The sequence below is a fragment of the Zingiber officinale genome, chromosome 1B, assembly GCF_018446385.1.
Source record: "Zingiber officinale cultivar Zhangliang chromosome 1B, Zo_v1.1, whole genome shotgun sequence".
Lineage (NCBI taxonomy): Eukaryota > Viridiplantae > Streptophyta > Magnoliopsida > Zingiberales > Zingiberaceae > Zingiber > Zingiber officinale.
Window position 1 is genome coordinate 149,808,242 of NC_055986.1, and position 15,742 is coordinate 149,823,983.

Genomic DNA, 15,742 nt, shown 5'->3' on the forward strand with positions numbered 1-15,742 from the left:
CTCTGAGCTTGACTCTTCTTCCAACTGATGGTTAGCTATTAGAGCTAACCCCGAGAATTCTTCGACGTCTGATTCGGAGGATGAGTCAGACCAAGTGGCCTTCAGGTTCTTGTGTTTGAAGGATTCTGGTTTCTTGTACTTGGTCTTTGCCTTCTCCTTTTGCTTGCTCTTCAATTTCGGGCAGTCATCCTTGATGTGCCCTTCTTCGTTGCAGTTGTAGCAACGAGTCGTTCTTCTTTTTCTCTTATGCCTATGTGATCTAAATTTGTTAGATTTAAAAAATTTATTGAAGCGTCTTACCAGTAGTGCCGCTTCTGATTCGTTGACCGAGGCTTCGGAATCAGAACTGTTCATTTTTACCTTTAAGGTAATGTTCTGACTGATCTTCTCTACTCCATTGGGCTCTGAAACTCGAGATTCGTGAAGTTCAAAAGTGGAAAACAATTGTTCTAAAGTACTTACCTCGAAGTCCTTAGAGATGTAGTACACATCTACTAAGGAGGCCCACTCTGGAGTTCTGGGGAAGGCGTTGAGCGCGTATCGGATCGAGTCCCGGTTCGTTACTTTTTCTCCAAGATTGGTTAGTTGCGTGATCAGCTCTTTGATCCTTGCTTGGAGTTGCGCTACCTTCTCGCCTTGGTTCATCCGGAGGTTCGTCAACTGGGTTCGAAGGATGTCGCGCCTGGCTAGCTTTGCTTCGGAGGTACCTTCGTGAAGCTCCAGGAATTTCTCCCAGAGATCTTTCGCGGAGTCGTAGCTTCCGATCAGATTTACCTCCTGAGGCGGCAGTACGCTGAGTAGGTGGAACTCAGTCTTTCCGTTGGCGACGAAATCGGCTTGCTCCTTCTTGCTCCATGTGTTTTCTTCTTTGTCTTTCGGCGCTACAAAACCATATTTCATTGTAATAAGAATATCAAAATCCGTTTTAAAAAATACCTCCATTTTTCGCTTCCATGTGGCGAAATCTCCGTCGAACTTTGTCGGATGAATATTTGCTCCGGCTATTGTCTTGATCGTTGTGCTTCAGTCGGCGATTAGTCCTTCTGAGGTGATCTGGCTTTGATACCAATTGTAGGTGCAGCGGAGGCTGGCAAGAGGGGGGTGAATTACTCCTGAAAAATTAAAACTATACCCTCCTCGGAATTCAACTCAAAAATAAAAGTAGCAATAAAATAATAGAAACTAAATTAAGAAGACAGAAAATAAATCAGAAACAGAATTTAACCTGATTACAACCAAGAGAGTTGTTAATCCAGGGCGATGAAAGGCGCACTAATAAAAATCTCCTTCTTTGAAGGCGGAGAAGCCTTTTACACTTTTGGAAGCTCACTAATTGCTTAGGAATTGCTTACAGTATTGATTGCTTGAGTTGTCTTGAATTCCTAGCTCCAGGGGCCTTTAAATAGCCTCTGGAAATCTGATCTCGATGGTCCAAGGCGCCTCCAATAGGGGTCCAAGGTGCCTCCAAGGGGTGAGCGGATAAAACTTTATCCGCAGCTCGAAACGGTTATTTTGACCAGTTGGAGGCACCTCCAACAAGCTGGAGGCGCCTTCAAGCTGGAGGCTCCTCCAAGCCTGATGGAGGCGCCTCCAAGCTGCCTGGCTGCATTTCCAGCTTACTTGCTTCAGCTTCCGACGCTCCGTTCTTTTGGGTGATTTCGACCAACCGAAATAGGGCTCACCCGAACCCAATTTCCGGCCTTCTCCTCAAGCAGGCTTCCGTCCGGCTTCTCGTCCCTCGAACGCCGTGCACGTTCTTCTCGTCCACCGGAGTACTCTTCCGCAGCTCTCTCGTCCTTCGGACGCACCGAGCCCGTCGGCTCCTTTCCCGTGTCGTCCTTCTCGCTAGCTGCGTCTTCTACTCGACTTCCTGCGCTCCTAAGCTCCTGCACACTCAGACACAGGGATCAAACAAAGCATGACTTAACCAACTTGGTTGATCACATCAAAACACCCATGGGGACCAACACTTATTAGTTCTTCATTGAATTAGAACTTCTCAAAACATCCCCTTGTGGTGTTTAAGGACTGATCAACCTCAATCCTAAGGTTATTGTATGTTCTACCTTCTATACCAAGGTTCATATTTTTTTAAGCATTAGGTCAAGGTTCTTTCATCCATCTTATCGATTTAGATTTTTCTTATTTTTTTTTCATTCAATTCATTGTGGGTTCATAAACCTTCTTCTCCTTGGGTTTGCATCTGAGCAAGTTCCGACATTTGAGACATAAGGAAATACTAATAACGATATTTCTAAGATTCAGGATATTTCTTTAAAATTATATCTAATAATGATATTTCTAAGATTCAGCATATTTCTTTAAAATTATAAAGGATGCATCTCTATATATAAATATTTTAAATATTTTTCAATAATAATAATATTGAATCGTGAAGAATCATAGTAAACCATGAATTAACCTGTGAATCAATGATTTTGAACTATGAATTATAACCGTCTTAAATGGTAAAGATTAAAGGTCGATCTACCCATCGATAGTTTCGAACCGTCAAATCATGGATTTCGAATCAGGATAAGATCTAATATAAAGTTATTCTTGTAATAATAAAATAAGCTCCCAGAGCATAGCGCAGACGGTGGACGTATGGTATCTCTGGCGTAATAGCCAAGGGTTGATTCTCAGGAACTGACGACCTGGGGTTTACCCCGTCATGCGCCTATGACCTGTGTACCTGCATGAACCTCCCTCCATATCCGTGAGGCCGGTACTAGGCTAAGATAGCGGATCTACCTTTTTTTTTTTTTTTTTGTAATAATAAAATAAAAAGAGATGTTCCATGATAATTTTATTAAATTGGAGAGAGGTAAAGACGACAAGCCCCTTCATTAGAGAAATCTACCCCCATGATACAGCAAGTTAGTTCTTGGACGGTAGATTACAGTAGGGATTCAATCCTTAGAAAAATTATCTTTTTGGAAATAAAATTCCATGGCCGCTATAAGGTCTAGCGGAAGGGCACTCAAATCGATTTCCAGCCATGGGAGGCTGGCTTCTGCGTGGAACTGACGAAGAACCTTGGGATGGACCGGTTAGTATCTTTTGCCACGTTATAGAATTTGGGCGCCTCTAGTTCGCAGCGCTCGACAGCGCATTTTGCGATTACAATGGGGAAGTCGTGAAGAAAACGGAACCGTTTCGTGTTGGGACCCTGACCTTCCTGTAAGAGATGAGAGAGGAGGTCAGGAAGGCGGCGCCGCAACTACGACGACGAATTGGGAATTCCCTTATATAGTTATATCAATACAAAACTACGGTTCCCGTTTTGATTTTCTTCCTTAATTCCATCCGCTGCAGCGAGTTCGACCAAATCCTTAGAAGGTAAATTTTCAATCTTGTTCTCCTTATCCTTAATTTATAGTGTCTCCATAGTTTTCTTGGACGATTGATTTGCTTCCGCCAACTGAGTTCCCTATCCTTTCAGGAGTGAAGTTTTCTTCTTGATTTTTGGAATCTAGTGCATTGCTTTGCCGTTATTGGTTGAGTTCCTTTTGATCCAATCCTATTTGGAAGAACTAGCTCAAGAGTTTGAGCTTAATGACACGAGGAGCGAGAGAGACAACCCGAGAGCATGCTGAAATTAGTGATGAGAGTATTGCGACTACTGCTCCCCTGATATCAATCAAGCAGGAAGACGGCCGACCATCTCGGGTGTCCCCTACAGCTTCGTTTGCCGGTGCGGTGTTCAACCTCTCGACAAACATCATAGGAGCTGGGATCATGGCTCTGCCGGCCGCCATGAGAGTCTTAGGGCTCGTCCCTGGAATCATCTTGATCATATCTGTTGCCATCCTCACCGATGCTTCGATTGAGATGCTAATCCGATGTAGCCGTGCCGCAAATAAGTCTACTTATGGGGGAGTCATGGGGGATGCATTCCGTAAGATAGGGAGGAGATTGCTCCAGACTACAGTGGTCCTCAACAATGTAGGCATCTTGACCGTATACATGATCATTATTGGTATGCCATTTGAAATCGGATGACGCTTTAATATTATTTTCTTCACAGAATATAGGTCTTTTTGGAGGTCTCTGATATTGATTAGGTATTATTTGATAATATTAAATATGTTTTGATATTTTAGGATTTTCAAATTACTGCTGTTGGGATTCTCTACTTCTTGATTTCATCTTTCTCTGTTCAATATAACGTTAAAAGTATATTTCAAAAAAGATGGAAGCACACAGAAAAGGAAAAAAGGCTTGATTTCATCACATGTTTTTTTTGACTTGTTTACATACTTACCTAATTAAATTTGATCTATGATATTGTTAGAAAGTGTTATTGGATTTTGTTTCTCCTTTAAGTGGGTTACATGTTAAGGTCGTAACATACGGATTTGCTATAAGGAATTAACGCAATAAAGTTATCTAACTATTGGTTTAATATATGAGAAGATTTAATGGATGTGAATATTATGTGAGTAGAAACCGGTTAATATGCTTTTCCGTTATTATTGATGGACTAATAACATATTCGGATTCTAAAGCTATATAAAGGATTGTGGTCCCCATAGGGTTATGGTGACCTTGGCTCTATTTTCCATTCCATCCGAAAATGAGATACGGTAGCCCATGCCTTAACCCCTACGAAAGATCAAGCCCGCTTCTGGTTTTGCTTTTTGATCCTCAGGTTGATTCAGCAACCTGAAGATCATTGCTTTGAACCTTGATTTAGGTTCGAATTACAATTTTATTTCACTTCCGCAATTTATTTGTGTTTGCAATTATGCTATAAATTTATAACAAGATCCTGTGTTAGAATTGTTTGATTCTTTAAGATTCATATGCGGTAACGCAATTCATGCTTACGAAAATTTCTTCAATTAGAGTCACAGGTTGTGTCATTGATTTTATAGCATTAGGATGCAAAATTTTTAACAATTTCTGTCTGATTGCATTTGTTCTATACATAGTTTAAAATCTCGAGCTATTTCATCTGATATAGGCAAAACAACACGTTCCGCCTGCGGACTAGTATATTTATTTATTTAACTTTTTTATTTTTAAATATTTAGATTAAATTTTGTATTTTTAGTTAATATATTTTATATTTAAAAAAATACCAAACTATATCCGCACGACACGATCTAAACCCACAAAATCTTATCGCCATAACTGCCTGTAAGCTTAAAAAAAAAAATAAACAAAAAAAATTGAATCTAGGTGGTCGCGGCAACAGTTCGTAGCATAAAATTTAATATTTCGATTATTTTTTTATTTTTAATTAATATATTTTATATTTAAAAAATATCAAAACTATATCAGCACGGCACGATACGGTACAGAAACTATATCATTACAATTCAGGATCAAAACCTCAGCACAACTCAAGATTTTAAACCATAGTTCTATATTAGATTTTGTTTTAACTAGCGAGAATGATGCAAATTCATCGAGATTTAGTATAGGAAAATCTAGTTTTCAGGTTTTTCGAGAAGAATGTTAAGAACAATGGCGGGATTTTAGTAGCCACTGTTATTTTTTGCTGTAACCGTCACATTTGATCATTAAAAATCAAACAGACTCATGATCAATCGACTGATGCATTGGATTAGTCGCTAATGCTCTACTGTGCCCAAAATAGCGAATAAAAACTTTTGTAATCGTCGCATTTGATTCGTAAAAATCGAACGGACTTGTGATCAACCGACTGATGCATTGGATCAATCACTAATGCATCCGTTGACTTATGTGCCTAAACTAGTGAATAGAAACTTTGGTAATCAACTTAAGTACTCGACTGATTTCGATTAGTTAACTTTTATAAAGCAACAATCGATTGTTGGGCTTAGGATGGAGCACAGAGTGTTTTTGGATTGGTTAGGGCACCCAACTGATGTCGTTAATCAACTGCCATTAGAACTAGTCAACTATTGGGCACAAGTTGAGAATAGAAAGTTTTTAGTTCGACTAGAGCACTTGATTGATTTATATTAGTCAGCTGATGTGTAGGATCGAATAGAGCACTAGAAGGGGGTAAATACCGCGTGTCGCTTTTTCACGGTTTTCGAAAAGTACGCAGCGGAATAGAAAAAGAGAAACAAGCACAATGCTAACAACTTTCTTTTTACGTGGTTCACAACCTGTGCTACTAGTTCAAGGCCCACGATCGTTGATCACTTACGTTGGACAATTCACTAAAGATTTGACAAGTTTACACAAATCCAAATATGCACAATAATAAAAGATATCGACAACAATAGGAATCGAAGCTTGATCATTGTTATCAGAGTACTTTGGTGTCGTAACGAAGTTTCGAAGCAGCACGAGAAACATTTGAGTGTATAAGAATGGTTATGTGCTTCTAGTTAAAGGTGTCTTTTTATATCCCATTCCAAGCTCCTGGACCAGCTCCAGGCGTCTTAACCGAGGTCTATCCGATCCACCTTCGTCGCCAAGTTATCCAACTCCAAGCGCCTGGACCACTCCCAGTCGCTTGGACCGCTAACGTGGCTGCACTTGGGCGAAGCTCTATCCGAGTCACCTTTATCCCTTCCCGAGCGCCTGGCTAGGCACCTGGATGTTGACGTGTGCCAGCCAACCAGAGCATTCCAATTCAGCTGCACGCGTGGCTGGATTTAGGCCATTCCGAGCGCCTGGATCCATTTGGTCGTCCGGACCTCCAGGCGCTTGGATCCCTTCCGAGCGCCTGGAATCCCTGACTTCGGCCACCTTCTTGCACTACGGAGTTAGTACAACATGCATAATAATAACATAAAGGCGGAAATAATTTGACAGTCTCAAGACTGTTCGGTCCTGACTTTTGGATTTCAAATGAAACCCTAGGTTAGATCGAGAGAAGTTACCTAACTTGCCAAACATCCCGTCCACCAAACCTGTTTGGACTTTCTACTCGACATCTAATCCTCTGACCCCAGGGCTTCCTCTTGATGTCCAGTCTTCTAGACTCATCAAATTTCTAGATGTCTGATCCTCCAAACCTGTCTAGACTTCCTCTTTGTGTACTTGATCTACTTAGTTTTCCTGCTGAGTCCCACTAACTAGGACTTCCTTGTCCAGTCCCACAGGACTTCCTTTTTTAGCCGCAACTAGGTCTTTCCCTTTGCCTAGTGTCCATTAGGACTTCTGCTTTGTCTAATATCTAGTCAACTTGACCCACTAGGACTTTCTGGTTGAGCTACCTACACATTTAGCCAACCTTCATTAGATCATAATGAAACTTAACTTTGAACTTTTTGTCAACATCAAAACGTTTGACTATTTGGCGCTCCCTACACCAACATGATGTTCATGGGGTTGAGGACACAAGTTTTTTAAGTTGATTGAAATTTTTGACTGATTACAAACTGCCATCAAAGATCCATCAATACTTCTGTTTAATTCTATTTTCTAGGTTTTCTTATGTATCTAATGCACAAATGTTATTAAGTTGAACTAATATTATCACTAAGTGAGAACTATTAGGTAAATTCAGTTCATTTAGTGTAAATAGAAGTATATTCACACTAAAGGTAATTGGCCTAAAAGAAAATCATTTTAGACCGAATATATGTAAAGGTAACTCATATAAAGTTAAATTTTGGTGAATCACGGGCATAATATGTCGATCCAAAGGAAGACATTGTATTACTGATTAAGGGCATTTTTTAGCTATGTTTAGAGAGTATTGCTAACAAGTTGTATTTTAATCCAAAGATTAAATGCAACATTATATTTGGTATCTCATTAAGGGCCCACATATATGCACCTTGTTTTGATTGTTACATTTATTTGATTATATATACATCTACATATATATTTAGGACTTACATGAGGGGGGACATTACTACCTACATAAGTGGAAAAAAGGTGACTCGCTCACACCAAGTGCCCCTTACCCTCACCACCGGCCCCATAGAGATGAAGAAAGTAAATCATGATAACCGAGCAACCTCTCTAGGTGGGTGGATTTTATTCCCCAAGGGAATTACTACCTACATAAGTGTTCCTATGCAAGATTGTTTTATGAGTCGATTGCCAATTGATGGTGAAAGATACATCTATATGGGAAATTATAAGAAGGGTAGGGTAGAAGTGATTGGTATTTTTAGGCTTTATCTAGGAACTAATGTATTTCTAAATTTACAAAATACTTTATTGTACCCTTTTAAACAAAATTTGATTTTGATTTCTTACATGGACAAATCAAGATATTTTTATTCATTTGGAAATGGAATGTTTAATATTTTTTAAAATTCAATTTTGATTGATATTGGTTCCTTGGTTAATAAACTATACAAATTGAACACCATAACTCCTACTAACAATGAAATAATGCATATAAGTGACACAAAACATAATTTGACGAATACAAATTCTTTCATGTTGTGCCATAGACGTTTAGGATTTATATTCAAATAATGCCTATAAAGGTTAATGTTATAAAGAATTCTTGATTCTTTGATATATCATACTTTAATATATGTATTGAATGTATTAAAACGGCAAACAACTAACAAAAGGAATAAGAGTGCAAATCAGTGTAATAAAGTCTTAAAACTAATAAATATGGATATATGCAAATCATTTTCTAACGCTTCTGAGAATGGTCAAGTATATTTTATTAGTTTCATAGATGACTATTCATGATATGACTATTTGTACCTTACTCTTGAGAAGTCACAATTCCTAGACGTGTTCAAACTCTTCAAAATTGAAGTTGCAAATCAAGTAGGCAAGAAGATTAAGGTCATGAAATTTGACCATAGTGATGAATATTATGACAAATACGATGGATCATGTGAATAAAATCTTGGGTTTCCTTTAGCACAATACTTGTTGAATGTGGTATTGTCCCTCAATACACTATGTCAAGGACTTCTAGTCAAAATGATGTAGCTGAGTTGCTAAACTGAACCCTAAAAGACATGATAAGAAGTACGATGATTTTTTTGTCTTTTCCAGAGTCCTTATGCTGTGAGATATTAAAGATTGCTACTAAATAAAATATCTAATAAAACAATGACAAAGACCCCATATGAGTTATGGACGAGTAAAAGATCTAGCATTATACATTTATATGTTTGGTGTTGTCTAACTTAGGCTAGGCCTTAGGCTTAATGAAAGGAAACCACAAATAGTTTTTTTTCGAGATGGGAAATGCCATGTTTATTAAGGATAATGGGAGCACAAATTTAAGGGAAATATATTTTGAAGAGGAATGTATTAGTGATCCTACTATGGTTACTACTACTGTTGCAATTGGTAGTAATAGGATATTGATTCCTAAAATTGTTAGAATTGCAAATCCTGAAGGAGTAGTGAACCAAGATATTTTTGTGCTACCTCCAACACAAATAGAAGGTCCATCAACTCAAGTTGAGGTATTGCCTCCTATGATTGAGCAGATGCCACAGTCACCTCAAGTGCAAGTGTCTTTAAAGAGATCTTCTAGGGAAAAAGATCAACAGTTTCACTTGATTATGTTTATCTCCAAAAGCATTAGTTTGACATAGGGTTGGAAAGTAATCCTACATCTTTCCATGAAGTCAAAAAAAAATGCCCTAATCCTAAAAAGTAGATTGAAACCATGAAGGAATAGATGAAGTCTATGGTAGACATTGGCGTTTGAGAACTTGTAGAATTGCTTAAAGAAGTGAAATATGTTGGTTGTAAATTTTTTTTTTAAAACCAAACGGGATTTGAAAGGCAATGTTGAAAAGTATAAGACTCTCTTTATTGTCCAGGGATTCATTCAGAAAGAGAATATTAATTACAAAGAGACTTTTTTTTATCAATTTCGACGAAACCTCCCTTAAGGAAATCATGACACTTGTAACTCATTATGATTTAGAGTTGCATCAAATGAACATAAAGATTCCATTTTCAATAGAGAAATTAGTGAGATTATATACATAGTATAATCGAACGACTTTCAGTTGAAAGACTCACCTAGTATATAGATTAAAAAAATTCATTTAGGGTCTAAAGCAGACATCCCATTAGTAGTACCAAATATTTGATCAAGTGGTTTCTTCATATGGTTTTAAGGAGAAAATTGTTGATTAATGCATATATATCAAGTTTAGTAGGAGCAAGTTCATCATACTTGTTCTGTATGTGAATGATATATTGCTGGCAAGTAATAATAATAGTCTGATGTATGAAACCAAGTTTTTTCTTTGTCATTTTTGAAATGAAGGATTTTGGTGATGCATCTTTTGTATTAGATATGCAGATTTGTCGTGATTGTTCAAGATGCACACTTGGGTTTTCAAAAAAGGTCTATATTGAAAAGGTGCTTAGTGGGTATGACATGCAGAATTGTGGTGACACACTTGTGTTAAAGGGTGACAAATTTAACTTACAACAATGTCCATAACTTGAATTTGGAATAAAGGCAATGCAAAAATTCCCTTATGTGTTGGCTGTAAGGAATCTTATGTATGCTTAAGTATGTACGTGTCCGGATATAGTGTACATAGTTGGGATATTGGACAGATATTTGAGTAACTCAAGTTTGAATCACTGGAAAGTCGTAAAGAGAGTCATGCGGTATTTGCAAAGAACAAAGGATTTCATACTCATGTATCGGAGGTTAGGTGAGGTCACCCAGAGAAGATTGAATATTTAGACTCCAGTGTTGTTGGATGCGTGGACAGTAGGAGATTCACTTCAGCTTATATTTTTATGATGCCTAGAGGGTCTATATCATGGGAAAACGTTAAACAAACACTTATAGCTACTTCGACCATATAGGCAGAATTCATAGCGTATTATGAGGCATCCAATCAAGGGATATATGGCTACAAAACTTTATCATGGGGTTGTAGATTATTGATAGCATTGATAGGCCATTGAGAATTAACTATGATAATAAATCCATTGAGTTATATTTAAGAACAATCGTAGCTCGTCGAAGTCTAAGCACTTCGACATCAAGTTCTTGGCGGTTAAAGAAAGAATTCAGAATGGTCAAGTTTCTATTGAGCATATTAGCACAGATTTTATGTTGACAGATCCGCTTATCAAGGACTTACAGCCCAAGGTGTTTCATCATGTGATGAATATGAGGTTCTTCTCTTGGATGAAGTATCCATTTAGTGAGAGTTTGTATTTGGTGTTTCATGTTCCATGTTGATGGACACATGTTTATTTTGGTTTTTGTATGTACTAAGGTTTACAGATACATGTGTATTTTTATTTTGACATTTTGAAATAAAGATTATCATGACTTACTATTGACATATAATGTTTGTAAATATAATATGGATTCTCTTTTGAGTCAAAGTATAAAGCATGGTTTACCAATTTTGCATAAGTGTTTGTAGATATGATTTGGACTCATTGGAGTTATTAGGAGGACTAGTTGAGAATAGGCATGTACCGATCATATTCTATGTAATTGTCATGCTACATATCCACATCAGATCTATGTCATTAGTGATATTAGTATTGTGATTACTATTTGGGCTTGTTACAAGTGCAATAATAAAAGCCACTTTAGTCCTATACTAGTGGAGTTAATGGACCAAATTGTTTTAAGAGGTGTTTTTACCATTCGGTGACATTGTTGAGCTCAACTAAGGAATTTAATTGTGTGTTATATACGGAATCACATGTAACCCAAGTGGAAGATTATTGGATTTTATTTCTCTATTAGGTGGGCTTACATGTTAATGTTATAACACACAGATTTACCATAAAGAATTTGCCCAATAAAGTGATCTAACTATTGGTTTAATATATGGGTTGATTTCATGGATGTGGACATTATGTGTGTAGAAATCTTTTAACCTATTTTTCCATTATTATTGATGGGCTGATAACGGATTCAGGTTTTAAAGCTATATAAAAGGTTGTGGTCCCCATAAGATAATCTTGTCTCTCTTTTCCGTTCCGTCCGGAAAGGAGATACGGTTGCCCCTGCCTTAACCTCTATGGAAGATGAAGCCCTCTTTTGTTTTGCTTCTTGATCATTAGGTTGATTTGGTGACTTTAAGATCATGGCTTCAAACCTTGATTCAGGTTTGGATTTATAGCTTTATTTCGCTTATGCAATTTATGTGTTTTTGCAATTATGCTATAAATCTTTGAAAAAATCCTATGTTAGAATTGTTTGATTCTTTACGAGTAGGGAAATTCATGCTTAGGAAAATTCCTTCAAGTGTCAGATTACCAAGCTGATATAGACCTGGGAAATTGTTAATGAGTTCCTTTGTTCAAAATCTGCCTTCAGCCTATTAGAGCTTTGCTTCCATGTAAATTTTCATAAAAACGAGGAAAAAAAGATCTTGTAATCACCTTTAGTGACATAATTGACAGATGAATGCAAGCCTCTTGAGAAATTGTTTAGATCTTCCTGATGATAGTCTAGCCACGTGTACAACTAATCCACAGCAACTTCATTGATTTAATTTGTTGGTTAGAATCATATTGTTGAAGAGTTGCGTTCATTTTTGGGAAGGTGATGTACTCTCTGGAACATCTGCTGGTGGTGTCCATCATTTTGGCTTATTGGAAGGATGGTTTGGAGTACATTGGTGGAATTCCCGTGCTTTAGTTCTACTTGTCACTACAGTTGCTATTTTTGCTCCTTTGACATGTTTTAAAAGAATAGGTATGTTTTGTCTTACCCAAGTTCTCCAACATGCCATTCAGAACACACTATTCATATATTAGAATGCAACACTGTATTGTCATCAATGTTTGCTCAGTAGCTAATGCTGTGGTGTTGCAGATTCATTGCGAATAACATCTGCTGCATCAGTTGCTCTTGCTATATTTTTTGTTGTTATTACTGCTGGGATTGCCATCTTTAAGTTAGCAGATGGGACCATACAGATGCCAAAATTGTTTCCACATCTGACTGATCTGCCATCAATCTTGAGACTTTTGACAGTGGTCCCTGTTATTGCCACCTCATATATCTGCCATTACAATGGTAAGTACTCGGAGGATCAATCTGCTATTTTTAGTTTGTCACCATAGTTTACTTTAGTAGTATCTATTGGATAACTTGTTGCTCTGTTGTTTTGCTTGCTTAGTTAAAATTATTTGAGTGTAGTCTCTCAATACACTTTATGGACAATTTATCTTACATGACAAATGTTATTGATCAAAGTTCTTTGTCTTGCTGATGAAGCTCATTTTCAGGCTATATGCTTGAGTTACTTGATCAGTCGATGACATTCTAACATATTGCTTGTCTAATAAACCTGTTTGGTATATGTGAAGTCATTTTGCATCATGCAAAGATTAACAAATAGGCTTATGCTTGCAACTCTTATGAGGAAAAAATTATTGTGCTTACAGTTCACAGCATTGACAATGAACTTCATCGCTCTACTCAAATTCACCGAGTGGTTCGGATATCACTAGCCCTATGCTCTGCTATCTACATTACTACAAGCTTCTTTGCCTTCCTTCTCTTTGGAGAATCCACCCTTGATGACGTGCTGGCAAATTTTGATTCTGATATTGGCATTCCATATGGTTCTATAGTCAATGATGCTGTCCGAGTGAGCTACTCTCTGCATGTCATGCTTGTATACCCTGTGATTTTCTTTTCACTGCGGCTCAACTTGGATGGCCTTCTCTTCCATAATGCTACTCCATTAGCTTCAGATAACCGAAGGTTTGCCTCCATAACTATCCTCCTCCTTGCAGTCATATACTTGGCTGCAAACTTTGTTCCTAGCATATGGGATGCTTTTCAGATCATTGGTGCAACAGCTGTAGTGTGCATTGGGTTCATTTTTCCAGCCTCCATTATTCTCAAGTAAGGATACTGCAGTTCCATTATACTCTTGACAAATTAACTAATTATTCATCTTGAATCCATTTATATAGAAAGCTTAACCATAAATTAATTCATAGACTTCCATTCGGTTTAAACTGATCCAATTTGATCTAAAGTAAACCAAATTGAAACTTGGTGTAACTGAATACATGTAAATATTATTTAATTGGATCGTATTGTTCTTTTTGAACCAAAGGAGGCATACAATTAATATATTCAAAATTCATGAAAATGGCTTCCTGGTTTTGTTTGGCTTGAATTATCAAAACGATTCCAGCTGTAAATATTTTCTTACAAAACCTGAACTGACAAAAAAAAACGTTCATTTCAGTATGATTTTGTTTTCAAATAAATTCTAAACATTGAACTCTTGGGCATGCCTTTCTTGTTCAAGTTAGTGATCATGGATCAATCAGTGCTTTACAAATAGGCTTAGGATGTGCCATCAAATGAAGAAGCAGATATAAGAGGAGTGAAGAGGGGGATATATTCAGTTTCAAACTCATGGATTTGTGCTATGATATAATGTTTAAAGATAACTTATTGGATAAACTTAAACTATTAGGAAAAAAGTATAATCTACAAATTTATCTTTAAGTATTCTTCAACAGTTAATATTTTTGTGTTGGAACCATCATGCATGCTCCTAACTCGTGATGATTGTTGTAGGGATCCTCATGGCGTAGCAACTAGGGGTGATAAAGTTCTAGCTATTTTCATGATTGTCGTTGCTTTGGCATCAAGTTCAGTGGCTATCTACAGTGATATATTCTTGCGAAATAGAAAGAACCCATAGTCTCAATCTCTTGATATAAAGATTGGTCTAAAATTGCATCTGTTTCCATTATTGTGCTTGCATTGATGTCAGGTTCAGCGGTGGCCATAATAGAGCAATGTAATTTTGACAAACATGGCTTCTGGAAAATGGTGGTTGTAAACTGATTTATGTTGCATTACAAGATATTCCTTGTATGAGGATGGATTATCCTTATGCTTAAGTATGGCATAGAAATTATGTTGATTTACTAAACTAGGTACTTTATCCATGTAATTACCAAGCTCAAACTAATGTAATCCCAGTTGGATTTTACATTGGTTTATTCAAACTGATACTGTATTCCATGAAGACACAACAATCTCCTTTTCTTTCTCAGGTTAGTTTTGCTTGATTAGAAGAAAAAAAATTAACCAGGTTAGGTAACGGGGTAAATTGAAAAGTACTTGCGGTGGGCGTCCTAGAAGTCCAATATTCCTTAGTTGTATAAGTCTTATTTGGAAAAAAAAAAAACTTGTAAATATGTCATAGTTAAGAATTGAATCATGGATGTCTAGGAGATAATTAAGCATTCTTACCGTTGCACCATAACTCTGGAGGCTAGTTTTGCTTGATTAGAAAGAGGGAGAGGAGGAGGCATGTGTGAACATTCTTCGCGCAATTTTACTTCCAATTCTTATAACAATATAAATAATTTTACTTCCAATTCTTATAACAATATAAATTCAAACACAAGATTGAATTCAAGTGCATGATGAGTATGATCAACTAAATTGTCAAAATATGTAATTGATTTAAATTAGAAAATTAGTACAATGTTAATAAATAGATATAAGTAGTTTATGAGTAAGAGAGGGATCACTAAAGATGTTTTGATGTAAATTCTTACAAAATGTATATCAAAATACTTTTTAAACAAAGTCTCAATAATGATTTTCTTGCATTAGTGTAAATAAAAAATACACTTGTCAATTATGATACAAAATATACTTGTTAGAGATTCAACATTATAATGGTCTAGGATTGGTTGACACTTATCCAGTCTTGGTCAATAAAAATTTAATAGCTAAATTAGTGTTAACCATAATTTGGTTTTCATCTACCAGCATTTAATTAAAGGCGTGTTAAGGTTCGTCTTTGCTTATTTTACAATCCAATACTAAGGGACATCACCAAACCTTGAGACAAGCTATTAAACCCCA

The 15,742-nt window shown here is 36.8% G+C and overlaps 1 protein-coding gene across 1 annotated transcript; it reads left to right on the forward strand.

Moving 5' to 3' along the window:
- The first annotated feature begins 2,921 nt into the window (after positions 1–2,921).
- Positions 2,922–14,855, forward strand: LOC121984885 (amino acid transporter AVT6B-like). Its single transcript, XM_042538053.1, has 6 exons — positions 2,922–3,342; positions 3,446–3,982; positions 12,431–12,583; positions 12,704–12,907; positions 13,279–13,744; positions 14,435–14,855. Exons 2-6 carry the CDS (start codon positions 3,559–3,561, stop codon positions 14,559–14,561), a joined length of 1,374 nt encoding a protein of 457 aa, XP_042393987.1. The 5' UTR covers positions 2,922–3,342; positions 3,446–3,558; the 3' UTR covers positions 14,562–14,855.
- The last annotated feature ends 887 nt before the right edge of the window (positions 14,856–15,742 follow it).

Coding starts and splice junctions, on each gene's coding strand:
- LOC121984885 (XM_042538053.1), top strand. CDS start 3,559: ATGACACGAGGAGCGAGAGAGACAACCCGAGAGCATGCTGAAATTAGT. Junction 12,584..12,703: donor GACATGTTTTAAAAGAATAG/GTATGTTTTGTC, acceptor GTGGTGTTGCAG/ATTCATTGCGAATAACATCT. Junction 13,745..14,434: donor CCAGCCTCCATTATTCTCAA/GTAAGGATACTG, acceptor TGATTGTTGTAG/GGATCCTCATGGCGTAGCAA.